General features: G+C 38.3%; 1 protein-coding gene across 3 annotated transcripts in view; it reads left to right on the top strand.

Moving 5' to 3' along the window:
* Nucleotides 1-12,972: 12,972 nt before the first annotated feature.
* mitfa (melanocyte inducing transcription factor a) overlaps nucleotides 12,973-16,924 on the top strand; it is a 35,164-nt gene continuing 31,212 nt past the window's right edge. For 2 of the 3 annotated variants that reach the window (XM_014329300.2, XM_014329298.2), the window contains exon 1: nucleotides 12,973-13,133. In XM_014329300.2, coding sequence (XP_014184786.1) covers nucleotides 13,120-13,133 — 14 coding nt within the window. In that variant the 5' untranslated portion in view covers nucleotides 12,973-13,119. Of the gene's footprint in view, nucleotides 13,134-14,757; nucleotides 15,021-16,924 lie in introns of those variants that run through there. The other variant, XM_014329299.2, reaches the window with a different exon arrangement.

The following is a 16,924-nucleotide window of genomic DNA, read 5'->3' as shown; positions in this document are numbered from 1 at the left end:
CTCTTCGCTACCTTCCACTGAAGCCCTGATGGGGCAGATGAATTTCCCACTGCTGCTGTTGGGAGCCAATAGAGAGGCGCTCTCTGCTGCCCAAATCCACCATTGCTCAGCGGAAGAGACAATTAAAAACAAAACACTGTATCAGAGTAAGCCCAAGATTAACTACTTTCAGTAATGGAGATTTAAAAAGCGATTCAGCAATTTATGTTCGTAAGACCGCTGTAATTTTAAATGTATTCCCTATTGCACCAGACTTAGCCAGTTTTAGTCCATTAGGCATAGTTAATCCCTTCGCACTGGCGGTTGTACCTCCCCAATATATTTATGTTGTTGTTAACTGTGCACAATAGACACACAAATAGCAAGCAGCTTTTATGGCGATCATATGAGAGTTTTACCAGAAGTCAGAGAAGCGTTTTGTCGAAGTGGAATAAAGTGTTATACATTTCCCACAGCTCAGTTTTTACACGACGGAAAAATGAATGTGAGTTTTAGAAAAGGATCAGGGATGCAAAATGGCACACGACCAGCTAAATGCCTTCTCCAACCGATCCAAACAGGTTGCTGTACAAAACACATGACAAATCAATAAAACAATGACAACAACAACAATACTTTGGCGGTGAGAGCTGAAAAAGCTCCATAGCACCAGGTTTTCAGTAGATTTTGGGGACGGCCAGGTGCAACAACTTCTGATATAACCAACCATTCATTTTTATTTTGCTCATGTTTGCTCATGTTAGTTGCACATGTCAAATGGAGCACCTGCAGTGCCAAATTCAAAGGGAAACCCTATCCAAACCCCAGTTTCCCACAGCTCCTCTCCTTGGAGCCTTTTAGCATGTTTTTACTCACCGTTTTGCTTTTCTGACAGGCTGCTTTAATGCTTTGGTTCACTCTCATTCATCACATCATGTTTATCCATCTGACATCACAATATATTTGCAATACTGTGCAGGGAGTTGAGGTTAGATTGCAGGCCTGTAAGAACACCAGTGTATTATAGACTTTCCAGTGATCACAGGAAAGGAAAGGAGTGCCACACTGTTGTGCCTACATGGGGTTGGCTCAACAATAGGAAAGCTGAGTAATCCACAGAAACTCCAGGAGAAAGGAAATGGGAGGGATGAAACTGTCCATTTTATTATGAACCAGCTGAAGTACGTGCTGGTGTTGCTATAAGGTGACGTTCCCTTGGCTACCTCAGCCTTGTATATGCATGGAGGAGAGAACAAAAAAAAGGTCCTCATGTTTAAACGAAGGCGTGCTGTGCTACTGGAGCTAAATGCCCACCAAACCTAAATGAGTAACCCCAGGGACATCCCCAACCCCCCTCCTATTTGTGAGGATTTCTGCGAGCTTGTGATTAGGCTCACCCCAGTGCCATGTGTGCACCAAACCCCCCCCCCAAACCTCCTCACATGCACACCAAATCTCTGCTTGGCCTTGGCTCCCATTGAGATTAGCCCACTATTGTTCTGATGACACTTCAAATAAGCTGTACTCTCATTATGGTAATACAACAGCACCATTGTGTTACCCAGTTATTTAAAAAAGACAAAGAAAAACAGTAACAAAAAAATGTCCTATATGGAGTACAGAGGGAAAGCAGATACATGTAAAAAGAAAATGGAATAACCAAGATAAGAAAACCCTTATTTGCAGTACATGAACTCATTTTTACCTCACAGAAAACTGAAGATCTGAAAACTGAAAATGTATCTGTTTAAGCCAAAAAAATGCAAAGCAGCTGATTTGAAGCTGAAGTTAAACAACTGACAAGATGGGGAAACTCTCTAAAGAGGGCCTTAGTTTGTGCACAGGGAGGAAGCCATGGATTTTAAACACAAAGGGATTATGTTGTGCTCGTGGAACAGATGTTAGCACGTAGACAAGTCTACCCTCCTGAGAGTGGCCTCTGACTGACATACTGTCACACAGTTATTGGCCCATTGTTGGTGTGTATCCTGTCCTCTGGGTCTTTGGTTGCATTTTGCCCCCACCCCCTCCAGTAAAGCTTAACTCACCCAACACCAACCTTGACCTTGATGGGCTGCTAATGTCATCTTCCTTTATGTTCTGACAGACATTAACTCCGGCCAACTTCCAAGATCCTCTCCAAACAAACTCCACATGCTCATGAATAGGTTGATATGAACAAAGACTGGATGACAATAAGTAAAGTCAACAATAAACGAGCACTGACCCTCCCGTTCCCCTCTTTTAAACCTTCAAGCTGTTGTGCCGTGGTGCTGTGCCACCAGTTATCATTCTTCCTCACAGCTTGGCCTTTTCAGCGTGTCTTTAGTATTTTCCAGGTCAGGGTGAATTAATTAAGTGGGTTTTCACTAAATGAAACCCAACCCCCACATACTCTGTAAAAATGAAGGGCTTTTTAGTTCGTTGTTGTGGGGAAAAAAGATCATAGAACACAGACACTGTGTATAGACAGTGAAGTTTAAATTTAAAGAACAATCAAAACCAGCCAAGAAAAAGAAAAACAAACCTTTTTGCATTTTTAAATATTATGGCTGTTTTTATTATATTCCTCAAACCATATTGATGATTTGCCAACATCTGCCACGTTCCTTTCTGCTAGCTGTTCAACGTTCATGGCAAACATGCAGTTTATAGGCTGTGTAATTATTTCTTTAGGGAAGGGGAGATGACTCTTTAGGGTAAAATTAGGCTTCCAGCAATCTTCATGCACAACACACAGGTAGATAATTTGAGTTGCTCCCTTATTTCCCGAGGCGTCACCACAGCTGACAGATCTCCAGTTTGATGTGGTACAGATTTTCTGTCCTTGCTGTCACACCGCTTCCATTTATCCAATCTTGGCACCAGTACTATGAGTATACTAGCTTGTGAGTCCATCACAGTACCAACACCGTGTTTGACTGTTGATATTGTGTTCTTTTTATGGAGTACTGTTTTTATAACAGACATAACGGGGCTCAAACCTTCAAAGACGGTCAGCTTCTGTCTTCTCAGTCCACAGAATATTTTCCCAAAAGTGTAGCGGATCATCAAGATGTTTGTTTTCCGGCAAATATAAGGCAAGTTCGTATTTTTTTTGGTTTGTTTTTGTTCTTTTGTGAATTCCTGGTTGAATTGTCAGTGCAGTCTTGGAGTAATTTTGTTATGTAACATTAACAGTTGTTTAATAATTTAACAAAGAAAGGCAATTACTTTTTCGCACAGGGTCAAATAGCTTTGAACAGCGTTTTACCCTTAACAAATGAAGTAATCCCTTAGACGCTGAATATTTACTTACTCAAGTTATCTTTGTTTAATATTATAATTTCTTTGGTGATCTGAAACATGTAAGTGTGACAAATGTGCATAAAAAACAAAACCCTGAGATATGAGGATGCCACTTTATGTAGCGATGTCCTAATGTATTTCTACCCCTTTATTAATGTCTTCTAGTGTATGTTTTTCAGGCTATCTATGTATTTGTATCAAGAAAGTCATGTTTTATATCTTGTATAGTTGCTCAGTGAGACTTAGTTTCTCTTTTAATTGAATTAGTTATTTAATTAATTATTTTACTTTTCTTTTATTTGGTTTTTATTTATATCTCATGTAATTTTATTTATAGTTCCAATGTACAGCACTTTGTGTCAGCTGTGGTTGTTTTAAAGTGCTTTATACATAAAGGTGATGTTGATGATCATCATGTAGTAAAAACTAAAGGTAAGCCAGTATGGGATGGGTAATTTCCCTTGAAAAACATCTTTTTGCTTTTTCTTTGTCTTCAAAATCTCATGTGATCACACTGGCAGAGAATCGAAACCTTTTGCAGGTTTTTGAGATTATTAGGACGCAGCTGGAGAGATACTGACTCAACAGGAAGCCAAGTAAAGACAGAGCACTCACACTGACAGGACAAAATCACATGCTGTGTGTTATAATGTTGTTCAGCCCTATGTACAAATGTGTTCTTTTTCTAATTGTTTTCTTATCTAATGTGCAACACTAGATTTTTTTAAAATAAATTTTAACTTCAATCCAACAGCTGTACTGAGAGAAGCAGCATTCACACGCTGTTGTGGTGCCACTATGTGGACTAGATGTGTAATGCAAGCTTTAAATGTAGATAGGAGCTTATCAACCCAAAACACAAATCAGTTCCTATCACACACTTTCACTTCCAAAAACGTTGGCATGGTGCGCAAAATCTCACTTAAAACAGAATCCAATGATCTGCAAATTTTATAAGCTCATATTTTATATTTTTAAAGAAACAGCTGGAGGAAAACTTTACTGTTAATCAGGTTAAGTGGAAACGGATCAGTAACATCACTGGATATAAAAAGAGCATCTAAGAGAGGCAGAGGTTATCAGAAGTAAAGATGGGCAAAGATTCACAAATCTGCAAAGAAAAAAACTGCAAAACAAATTGTGGAGCAATTTCAGAATAATGTTCCTCAATGTAAAACTTAAATAAAATCAAAATGCCTTATCAGCAGAAGTACATAATATTCCAACAACTCTCCCTGTTAATCTTGAGAAATCTCTTTGTGCAATACCAAAAATCAACATTGGGGATCTGTGAGTTCTCAGGTGGCACTTTATGAAAAACACGCATGATCCAGTCATGCAAATCACTGCATGGGCTTGGGAACACTTCCAAAAATCGCTGTGTGTGAACGCGGTTCCTTGTGCCATCAACAAACGCCGATAAAAGTTCCATTATGCAAAGAAGCTTATTATCAACATTCACTTAGCCTGCGTTTCTGAAGGTATGGGGGTAAATGTTGATGTAATTAAATGACTAAGCACACAATTCTGTTTATTTTCTCACTTTTTCCTCTGTTTGCTGCTACTCTCTTTTGAAACAATTAATCAATTAATTGAAAACAAAGTCTTTTTTAGGTCCAAATCCCAAGAGGTCATATTATTCAGATACAATATTAAGAAAACGTAACCTAGACACTAAACAACATTCCAGGTCAAAAGGAGTGAAGTTGTTCGGCTTTTTTTTTGGCTTTGTCGCCCTCTAGTGAAAATTGACCTGAAACTGTTTGTTTGACCTACTCACTGACACAGAGCTGCTTTATTCTAGTACTTCTGTACCAGTTGAGTAACCTCACACAGCCTTTAACATTATCTCCTGACTACAAGATAATGTGCACTGCAGTCAGCTATGTGACATACCAACAGCGGTCTTACACAACAACCTTTCACACAGTAAAAAGAAAACATGCCAGTGGGTAATGCAAGAAAAATGAAAAGTAAAAACTGCTATTATGCTCTATGCTTGTATAGTGGCATCTGAATGCTTATAAATGTATGTCTCACATATCTGTTTTAGGTTTTTCAGCTATCACATGTCAAAATGTAACTTATATTTGTTCTAAAATTCAGTGCTTATTTGAAAGATGCCAAAAAGCAGAACATTTTTTTCTAATGCAACATGAGATCGATGTACTGTCTCACTGTTCTTAAACATATAAATCATGGTGAAGTGTTACAGCCTAAAGAGGTTCAGCCTTTCTAAAGTATTCTCAACATGTTGTAAAAGAAATGAAGAAATACAACAAAAGGGAAACAGCCGCAGTAATCAAGGTGAGTGGAGATAAAGAGTTGCTTTAAAATACTCTGCAGGTGATTGGAGAAGCAGGTGATTGCTGAGAAGTCAACTCCTGGGAAGATTGGCAGCAATGACCCACTTGAGGATAATCTTTCTCACGGTGGAATGATGGACTTCAAATGACCTCATAACTCATCCCAGATTGATGGCCTGCAATTTACTTCCGCAAGATCATTGCTGATATCTTTCATGCTTGGGATTATTTCTTCACAATAATGTGAGACTTTAAAAGTCAAACAGAAAATGATTACTTCAAATTCATGATGCAAAAGCTACGGAGTCGTGTGGTGTATTCAGTTTTTTCTTAAAATATCAAACTATATTGATGCTTACAGTACAATGAAACTGTAAAATATTTTGCAATAAAAACTTGGGGGGGAAAATCAAGAAATAATATCGTAAGAATTTATATTTATTATAGATTCTCACCAGAGAAACACAAAGACTTTAGACAGTGTAAAGAAGCACTGAGTCTGACGGCTCCTCCAACAATGGCAACATAAATCCGTCCAAAGTCTATAAAAGCAGAAGCTATCACTTAACAACAATTTCACTTTTCATTGGTATTTCCAAATATATCTGCATTCGTGAACATTTACCAGCGGGTGTTACTGAATGTCTTGGCCTTAAAAACCACTGCGTAAATGGAAAGCCCTGAGAAACTGCCCGTGGCCCCAGACACCAAGTCAGCAGACCAGCTGACGGCTTCGTGGATTGGTTACAACAAAGAAATCCTCATTTAAAAAAAAAAATACCGTAACTGTTTAACTCTTTTGCTCCTCATCATACTATTTTTGAGTATTTAGTAAGTGGCAAAAGATAACATATATATTTGTTCTTGGCTAATATATACTGGTACCTTCTTTTGCTTTACTGACTGATTGCAGCATTACAAATAATGGACTACAGGAGTTCAACAGCTTCAAAGAGGGAAAACAGCCAAAATGTGATGTGCTTTGAAACCCAGCGAGCATTTAGTTTGGCTTGTTATGTATTTATGATGTTGTTCCTGTCATTGCAAGAAAATGCAGTGACAACGGTCATGTAAAACACACCTACAGCTGCAACTTTCTTGGCAGGAAGTTCCTAAGACACCGATTGGTCTTCATCAAGGTCACGGGCTTTTGTTTCCCCAGGGTCGAGTCTTACCTTACACTTAAAAGTCAACACTAAGAAAGGTGTCAGTTGGGTAGTTGGTTAAGGTATAAATATTTGTTAAATTAGCCTATTGCACTGTGATCCTGTAAGAGTACTGATACCATGGTAACAAACTCAAACTGATACCATGGTAATTATGGGTAAATAATTAATTAATTAATTAATAAAACATCACTCTTCTTCCTTTGGCTGTTCACTTTGGGGGTTACCACCAGTGTTGGTCAAGTTACTTGAAAAAAGTAATCAGTAACTAATTACTGATTACTTCCCCCAAAAAGTAATCCCATTACTTTACTGATTACTTATTTTCAAAAGTAATTAATTAGTTACTTAGTTTCAAAGCACATCACATTTTGGCTGTTTTCCCTCTTTGAAGCTGTTGAACTCCTGTAGTCCAATTTACAACCTGAATAGGTAATAAAGCGATAGATCTTTCAGCCCAATTCTACTTTTTCTGCATAATCCATCATACAAAATGTAATCAAAGGGAAAAGTCTCTTTTTAAAACTTGTTTTATTAGTTTTAATCTTTTAACTTTATGCATCAAGCAAAAATTTAATTATATGCAACATTCTCTGACTGGAAGAAGTTTGTTTAACATTTAAACTTATTTTCTGCACATTCCAGCACATAAATAAAATTTTTTGTGTGTGTTTACACTCACTCTTTCAAATAGATGCAAGTAAAACACAGCAGAAAATAAATAAAGTCAAAGACTAGCGGTCCTGTTGCTCTATTTTCACCTGTAAAGCAGGAGTGGCGTAGGCGGAGGTTTACCCTGGTGCAGGTGTGCCGCAGCGGTCAGTGGAAGAATCTGCGAGTTTCTCTGTGAGTTTCCCATCACGTCGGTGTTTGCTTGGAAGTTTAGGGGTTTTTTTCGCTTTAAAAAGAAGTTTTCTTCCTACGCACAATGGACGCTAATGTTTTTGTCACTTTTTATGGAATCAAACTCAAAATAAGGTCAGTACTTCCAAGCTTTAAACGCTGCACGCTCATACTCTCTCCCACACTCGATATGTGATCCATTGTTGATCTGCACACAGCTGTTGTCACGAACGTCGCACTCGCTTATGTCACTGTCATGAGACATTCTCGCAAAAAAAATCACGGTTTTAGTAACGCAGTAACGCAGCGTTCCTACGGGAAAGTAACGGTAATCTAATTACCATTTTTGCAATAGTAATCCCTTACTTTACTCGTTAGCTGAAAAAAGTAATCAGATTACAGTAACGCGTTACCCATCTCTGGTCACCACAGCCACCCCCATCTCATCCTATCCTTATCCTCTATTACACCAAACCTCTGCATGTCCTCCTTCACCACATCCATGAATCTCGGCTATGCTCTTTTTCTTTTCCTCCAGCCTGGAAGCTCCATATTCAACATCCTTTGCCGAATATATTCACCATTGCTCCTCTGCACTTGGGCAAAACCATCTGTTCCTCACTACTCTAACTTTGTGTCCAGCCTGAACTGTCCCTGTGATATGCTCATTTCTAATCTTCATCCATCCAGGTTCATCCAGGTAACCCCCAAAGAACATCTTAGCATCTTCAACTCTCAATACCACCTTGTTACTTTACCAAAAGAAGAAGAAAATCCCTTTATCAAATTTCTAGCTCTACTCTCATTACATGCTTCAGATACACTGTACTTCCACTTTAGTACAAACAGTACAGCTTACACTCTAATTTATTTGCTGTTTCACTTTGACACAAGCATGGAATGATTAGATATTTGGAGTGTACTTGGAGTCATGACATTCCCATAAACTGCTGCTGAAACGTGACCGAACCTTTAGGGAATCCTAACACAGGAACTAAAGATAAAGAGGACAAAGAAGGGTCTGTCTGACAAATGAAAGATGCATTTTACTGTATTCTTCTCTATTCGACTTGAAATTTAGAAGACACTTCTGCGCTACCTAAGGAATTACAGCACAGTGCTTGCTTGTGGCATTGTGTGTTACGAGACCACACACTGATGGGCTAGGAAAAGGAAGCATTATCTGTGCTATTCTGCAATAGATCCTGTGAATAACCCATTATCATTGGGGAAGAACACAAGATGTAGCTTTGAATTGTCCTTTTGTGTGCACACAACTAAGCTTGTAACAAGTTGCATCCTCACACACCAACAAGTAAAATTCATTTGTATGCTTAACTCAGTTACGCATGGGGGGTGGCGGGGCAAGAAGCAAAACACATCTGACAAACCATATTTACAGTCTGTGGCTAACTTAATGTGCTAAAGGGCAAAACAGCAGGATTTTTTTTGCACCAGATGTGTTTTTTTTTCTTCTGACAATTGATCCCAAAAACTAAACCATAAATCATTTCAAGTTATTTTCTCCACAGGATACCAGGCCTCCAAAAACTCACTAGATAATTGTTGTACTCACACAGATTAAGACAAATGCTGGGTTGTAAAATCTTCTGTGAAGGTACTCAACAGTCAGATCATCCAAGTGCAAGAAGGTGATGAAACAGTCAGGGAAGGAAAGCACCAATTTTAGATCCAAGTTACAACATGGAAATGGCTGAATCACTACTCATGCTTCCTGTTTCTCAGCGGCTGCGCTGCAGCGTTTACAACCTCGGAAAATTTGGGCTTCCACAGGAAGACTAAGGATAGCCTCCTGCCATATCATTGTGTTCCATATGCGTCTGTCATTTAACACATGTGAGTGAGAGTCAGAAATCTAATTATACTTCTTACTTGTAATAAAGCACCAAAAGACATACTTCAAATAAATTAGATTTCTAAGAACACAACATTTTTTTCCACCTTTGGTTTTCATTAGTTTTAGTTCACTGTTGGAGCACACAACATGATGTCAAGCTAGAGACAAGACTTTCTATTGATAATGAAGGAAATGAGGACACTGACCCCCGTGGAGAAAATGTCATGGTTCGCTTGGTGGTTCAGAGCTACCATCACCGCAGAATTGAAAAGCTGTTTGTAACGATACAGCAGATTTTTTTGAAGCGATAGCATAACGTAACATGGTCAATTTGCCTTTGGCACAAGTGCTGCACACTGTATGGTAGGAAGACCTACATAAGCTATCCTGCTACATAACACAGTGCAGAGAAACACACACTGCTTAAAGACTAGTGATCAATAAGAAAGCAAATATGCAAACAATGTATATATCAATATAAAATACAGTAAAGGACAGACATAATGATCTTCACTTAAATTTTTAATTTGCTCCTAAAACGCCTGTGCACTGATGAGCACTTCTTACGTATCGCCTCCTCATTATCAAATCGCTCTTCAGCAGTTTCTCAGCATGTTAGATTAGATTAGATTAGATTAGATTAGATTTAGATATAACTTTATTAATCCCTTTCCTCTGGGAAATTCGATTTCCCAAAAAGCACAGCACCGACAGAAGTTACAGAGTTACAGAATATTATATATATATATATATATATATATATATATATATATATATATATATATATAATATATATAATACACACACACACACACACACACACACACACACACACATATATAAATACAGAGACAATATAAATAAAATATACGAAGGGGATAAATAGAATAAATAGGAATAAAAAATAAAAATACAAGTGAATTGCACATTTCAAGTATTGAGTCTATTGCACTGTTGACTATTTACAAAAGTATTGCACAGTGAGGTGAAGAGGCACTACAGCTTAGTTGTTCCCCCCTCCTTTGTCCTCCTGTTTCCCCTCCCTCTCCCCTCCAGAGAGGAGTTAAACAGTCTGATGGCGTGTGGGACAAAGGAGTTTTTAAGTCTGTTAGTTCTTGTCTTGGGGAGAAGCAACCTGTCACTGAACAGACTCTTCTGGTTGTTAATGGCCGTGTGCAGAGGATGCCCAGCATTGTTCATAATGTCCATCAGTTTCTTTAATGTCCTTTTCTCTGCCACTGTCACCAGAGTGTCCAGCTTCATGCCGACCACAGAGCTAGCCCTCCTGATCAGTTTCTCCAGCCTGGATGAGTCCTTCTTTGCTGTGCTGCTCCCCCAGCACACCACAGCATAGAAAAGTACTCCAGCAACCACCGACTGGTAAAACATCCTCAGGAGCTTCCTGCAGATGTTAAAAGACCTCAGCCTCCTGAGGAAGTACAGTCGGCTTTGGGCTTTTTTATACAGGTGCTCTGTGTTGCATGACCAGTCCAGTTTATTGTCCACCCACAGCCCGAGGTACTTGTACTTGTTGACCACCTCCACCTCCTCCCCCTCTATCTGAACCGGCAGTGGACCTTCTCTGGACCTCCCGAAGTCCACAACCAGTTCCTTAGTCTTTGAGGTGTTGAGTTGCAGGTGGTTTGTGTGACTCCATGCGACAAAGTTCCTCACCAGACTTCTGTACTCCTCTTCCTGATCATCCCAGATACACCCCATGATGGCCGTGTCATCTGCAAACTTCTGAATGTGGCATAATTCAGAGTTGTAGCAGAAGTCAGAGGTGTACAGGGTGAAGAGAAGAGGGGACAGCACAGTTCCCTGTGGTGCTCCTGTGCTGCTGACCACAGTGTCAGACGTGATGTCCTTCAGCCTGACGTACTGTGGTCTGTCGGTGAGGTAGTCGGAGATCCAAGCGACCAGGCAGGGGTCCACCTCCATCCTGTTCACTAAACTACTGTACAGGCAGTGCTTTTCCTGTCACACATCTGTAGCAGCTGTGTTGCTTGCATTCTATTATGTGTGTAATGTTACGATCCAATGTTGTCAGTGTTTTGTGTTAAGCGTGACTGTTATGTGTTTCCTGTTTTACTTTGAAGGTCTGTCTTATCTCAGTGTGTTCAGGTTACGCTTCCTTGTCTCGTCAGTTCTGATTTGCCCCAGCTGTGTTTCCCTCCTGTTGTCCATTCCCTGATTGCTCCCTCTATGTATTTAAGCCCTGTGTTTCAGTTTGTCATGGGTCGTGATCATTGTGGTGTTGGTATTGTGGTTTTGTATAGAGCTGTAAATAGATTTGTAAAGTAGCAATTGAGTATCCCCCCGTATATGTTGTTCACTGCAGCAGCCTAGTAGGCGTGAGAAGCCATTTTTGTTGATTAAGTTTTCTCCTGTTTTTCATGTAGCGAGTTAGGTAAGAGAATTGTCTTTTGTTTGGTTTTAATTTTTTTGTAGGGAAGCGTAGGGACCATTAGGGAGTTTTGTTTGCTATTTTTGGCACTGCTCACTGCTGAAGCAAATAAATGGCTGCTTAGCATTTTAAAAGATACTATTGTTTGGGTTCTTGTTTTGGGTGGAGTGTGGTAGGCCAATGTTTTGTTGCGTTCAAGACATGCCTAGACTTAGAACGTAACAGTAACCTTTTCCTAATATTAGAACATTTGTAAAGTCAGCCATTCAATAATAAATAATCAGTGTAATTTGTCACATGCTGCCAGTTTCACACCTTTAATGTGAGTGTACTCATACCCAGATCAGAAAAGCCTGTGTGAACTCAACAAGCTGCCGACCGGCTTCGTATGACCCCGTATCCTGATTGGCAGTGTTAGGGTTAGTGAATCAAGATAGCAGAAAGATACCCTGGGTATGCTCAGCTTGCTTTGAGTCTCTTACAACAGCAACACACTCAAATCACAGAACTAAAGGTCAAATTCCAAACTAAACTTACCAAATAATCAGTACTTTACAGCACGTGTGTGACTATAAAACCAAAGAAAACCATCAGAAACAAACAAACAAATAAACAAAAACAAAAAAAATCAGCAGCAAGTCCTCAATTTTCTTATTGATTTTACACTTGTGTCTCAAAGGTACCGTATAAAAAAGGGTTACTGACTTATACTTAAAAACAAATTTCCCACGTGTGGGACTAATAAAGGTTATCTTATCTTAGTGTACCTAGTCTGGTTTTATTTCTTATTCTTTTTAGATTTCTACTGTAATAAATAAAATTTTATTTTACTCTTGGTCCTTGCACCAGCTCATCAAAAAGGACCCTCTTAAACGTGCAAAATTTCTGTTACAACATTTTCTGTTACCTACTTTCATATTAAATGATAAGAAGATCTACTGAATTCTGTCATTTTATGCAGCCTCTGCATTCTTGATGTAAATGGGGTTGCAAAACTGTTCACCATCACAGCTCTGAATGGAAAAAATGTTGCCTGATAACAGTACTATTGCAAAACTCCAAAATTGCTCATTCTCCTTCCCTAAATCAATATGTTCAATTAAATCACGGAAGTGGAGACATCTGTCACTCGTCTTTAGGCCAGCTCATGAGTGAGACAGCGTTGTGTCACTTCTTACATTTTAGAGCTCTTTAAAAAAAGAAAAGAAAAAGGAAAGGATCTAATTTCTCAATCTGAAGCAGTGGTAAAGGGTGAATCCTGGAGTCACTGTCATGAAAATAAAAAGGTAAGAAGCGTCCTTGATTCTCTGTAAATATATCTTCTTTTATTTTGGGTCGATGCGCCTCTTGGGTTTAGAGTAAAATTCAGCTATGTTTCACTTAATATTATGTTTCACGTGCCCATTTTTTCTACATTTAACTGAAGCTTGTTTATCATTAACTAAATTGGAACTTCATACCAACAACTGGCAACACATCAGCTGTGTGTCTGTGCTGCACATGCATGTAAATCTTTTTCTTAAATGCCGATTGTAGAGAAATGGCTTGTGGTTATACAAAATCAAAAGGCAAAAGGTTTTTGGAGACTTTGAGATCTTAATTTCATAAACAACTCTGTGGGACTAATTTTGCTGTAGACATTTATTTATATTTGTGATGCATCAGTTCATTATTGTTTAGTCAAATTTCCACGGTGGCACTAAATATGTGTTCAATCAATTTAGGAAACACAGGTGTGCAATTATAATAAGATAAATGATAATCTGTTAGGGCATGTTTATGCATATATGCAATTACAAGTCACATTTTTTAAAGGTTTAGCTATGACAGATAGTTGGTTCTGTATTTAAAAGTGACAAACACATGCAGATGTAAGGAACAAACTAACCACAATGGAGAAGCAAAACATGACTAATGGTGTTTCTTTTTTTAAACCAGTTAAGCTTAAGTATTGTTACACAGTGGCCATATTCACTTTCTGGGATCATTATGACTGGTGAAAATATGTATAAAATGTGTCCTTAAAGTTTTAGCAAAACTCTGCTGTTCCAAAACACGTTTAACAAAACATTTTCGGGGAGATTTATTTTAGCTGTTTTTCTGTCATCTTGTTCCATACTGCAATAAGGAGAACAACCCAAACACAACACACCTATAGAGTGAAGTCTGAAACATTTGCACCAAGAAGGAGGTCAGTCACTGTAGCAGAGGGGCAAGTAAAGCAAAACAGTCCAAAAACCTCAACTAGGAACATAAGGAAACTAAGTAAAATGCAAAAACTCTTACCTGAGCAAGAAAATGGAAACAAAAACTTAGAAAAGTTTGATGTGGAACACTGAAAGACAATTTTCCAACAGTATATGGTGTAACAGTGTGAATAAAGCTAAAAGACGGAAGCAAACTAACCAACATTCAATAAAATCAGAGATTCCAAAATAAAGTAGGAACTAAACAGAAACCTCAAACTATGACACATGAATGCACATCACATGACTATCCATGTACACTGTGCATCAGCATGTTTTTGTAAATGGGAAGAAGATCGTTGTTTCCTTAATTATGACAAAACACGTAGGATATTGAGTGACTGATAAGATCCACTTGTGCAGAGAATGTGGGTGTCTACATATTTGTTTCCAATAGTCTTTTTTGGCCTGTCTACACTTAAACAATGTAAACAGTGTTTTAATATCCTCATCCTTTAGCATTTCATATCTTTGAAAAAAATACATTGTGGTTTGTCAGGGACCAAGCAGTAAAGCATAAAGGACACAGGTGGTTTTAATTCAAAAAACGGGTTTTATTGACCCAAAAATATGAAAATATATTTAACAAAGCCAAAACTTAAACAGGCAGACCAATAAAAGAGGTCAACTCAATAAACTAAACTCAAGATAATAATTAACAAAACCTCAACCAAACACATGACAAACTGACCTGCTGAAATGACACACAGGTGAACTTAAATACTGGTTTAGCTAAACCAAACGACACACACGGGGGAAACAAGATGGCTGCCATATAACCAACTAATACAAAACAATTAAACAAACATGAAACACCCCCCAGGCAATGAAGCATGTGGTGCAATCCAATTAGGCTGTCAGTGGTACTTCAGGTCTCCCAGCCCTTTGCCACACCTTTGCCAGACAGGAGGAGAAGCCAACCCCCAGGTAACTCAAACAAAGAAAGATGTATTAATATAACATAAAACAGAACTTTGACCTTGCAAGGTTAATATGTGTGCACGCCATATAAACATTGGAAGGTGTGATGGAAAAATAAATACATTTAATAAAGAAACAATATTGAACAATAAATAGAATATTTTAAAGTAGTGACTGTAAATTAAACTAAAGTGAATCAACGGGTGGTGAGGTGTGGAGCTTACCATGTGTGGCATGCCATCACATGGTTGTAGTTGTATTCATTGATGGATTAGTACATAGAACAGCAGCTGGAATAACAGCTGTTATAGCAGGAGAAAAATGAACGTGAGGACACAGGCCTGAGAAAACAAACTCGAGCTTCCATTTAAAATGGGGAAAAAATACATTTAAGGAAAGACCATACTGTAACCTGCCTAGCATGTATGCTTTTTTTTTTACAATTATATGTATCAGAATTTCAGACTACTTCTCGCTTAGTACTAGAGATGGCACGATACCACTTTTTTTTAGTCCAATACCGATATCATAAATTTTGATATCTGCCGATACCGATATGAATCCGATATAGTGATTTTTAATCAATAAAACTTTTTTTTAAAATATCTTGCTGCATTTTGTATAAGTTCATACTCAAGTTTAAAAAAAAAAACACTAAAGCTATTCTGTTATACCTGTATGCAAAAAATACACTGCGCCCAAAATATTTCATAGTTCAGCAATAACTGATCAATCATAATTAAACCTCCATCCTCCTATTCTGGTATTTTAAAGAGTACTTAGTGGAAATATTAAGCAACCTAACTAATAGGGTTGCCAACTCCCAGCAAAAAAAAAATAGGGAACCACCCCCCCCCACCTTATGCTTAATCGACGTAATCAACTTTAATTTAATGCAGCGTGAAAAAAATGCACAGAAATCAAAATTTTTTCAATCAATAATTAAATAGATTCAACATCTTTCTTCAAAAGAATTGCAGACTGCACAGATGGTACCTTCCCAAAGGAAAAAGTACTATAGCTTACTAGGGTATATTAGACTTAATAGTTACTATATACAGTAATGGATTTTGATACATTTTACATCAGATAAAAACTTTGGTTGTAAGATTCAGATAATTATTTATTAAAAGCTAGACATGACAATTTGAAAGAAAAGTATGGTTTTGTGCCCTCCCTTCCCCTGTTAATGCCCTACCTGCCCCCCTGGCAAAACTTTGCTAGACCTGCCCCTGCACAGTTACCAACTGTCAGCTAAATAGAAAAGGATCCTGGTGTAGAAAGTAATATTAAATAAATTCTAACAACAGCTTAAACGTGCTACTGTTGTTTATCCGCTGGTTTCCTCTTTCTGGCGCAAAGTGGGCGCTAAACAAACAAGAGAGACGGGAGTCGCGACAGAAACGCTGATCAGCTGATCATTGATCAGTTTCATGACTGAAGTAGCAGCAGGAGGGGGAGAGAGAATGAGAGGCAGTCAATCCATATATCGGTTGTTAAGCTTAGCCTGGGAATGCTTTACAAAAATTCAGAGATGAACTTACACACTTGCTTTACTTCTCTGGGATAACGTTCTCGGAGATTAAGTGCTGGTTTGGAAGCACGTATTGAGGCTCCAAATGCTCAACCAGACCCGTACGGTGTGCATTTTAGGACATCGTCAGGTCTCAGGAAAAAAGTCATCAGGTCTCAGAACACGAGCTATCAGACGGAGAGAAAATCTTCCTACAGGTGGCGCTGTTGTCATTTGCCAGCCGAATTGATTTCCAAATACGTCATCAACGTTTTTTGTTTTTTTTTTCATACTTTAATTAAATTTATGCACATATTACAATCTCTCGTTGGGAGACATTAGTGCAACAACATCTTGAAAAGGTTGAATAAGAAACCAAACGGAGAAAAAAAAAAAA

Source organism: Haplochromis burtoni, unplaced genomic scaffold (assembly GCF_018398535.1).
Source record: "Haplochromis burtoni strain Fernald_Lab_line unplaced genomic scaffold, NCSU_Asbu1 Contig_245, whole genome shotgun sequence".
In the NCBI taxonomy this organism is placed as follows: Eukaryota; Metazoa; Chordata; class Actinopteri; order Cichliformes; family Cichlidae; genus Haplochromis; species Haplochromis burtoni.
The sequence above is the reverse complement of the archived record's forward strand: the minus strand, read 5'-3'. Positions and strand labels throughout refer to the sequence as shown.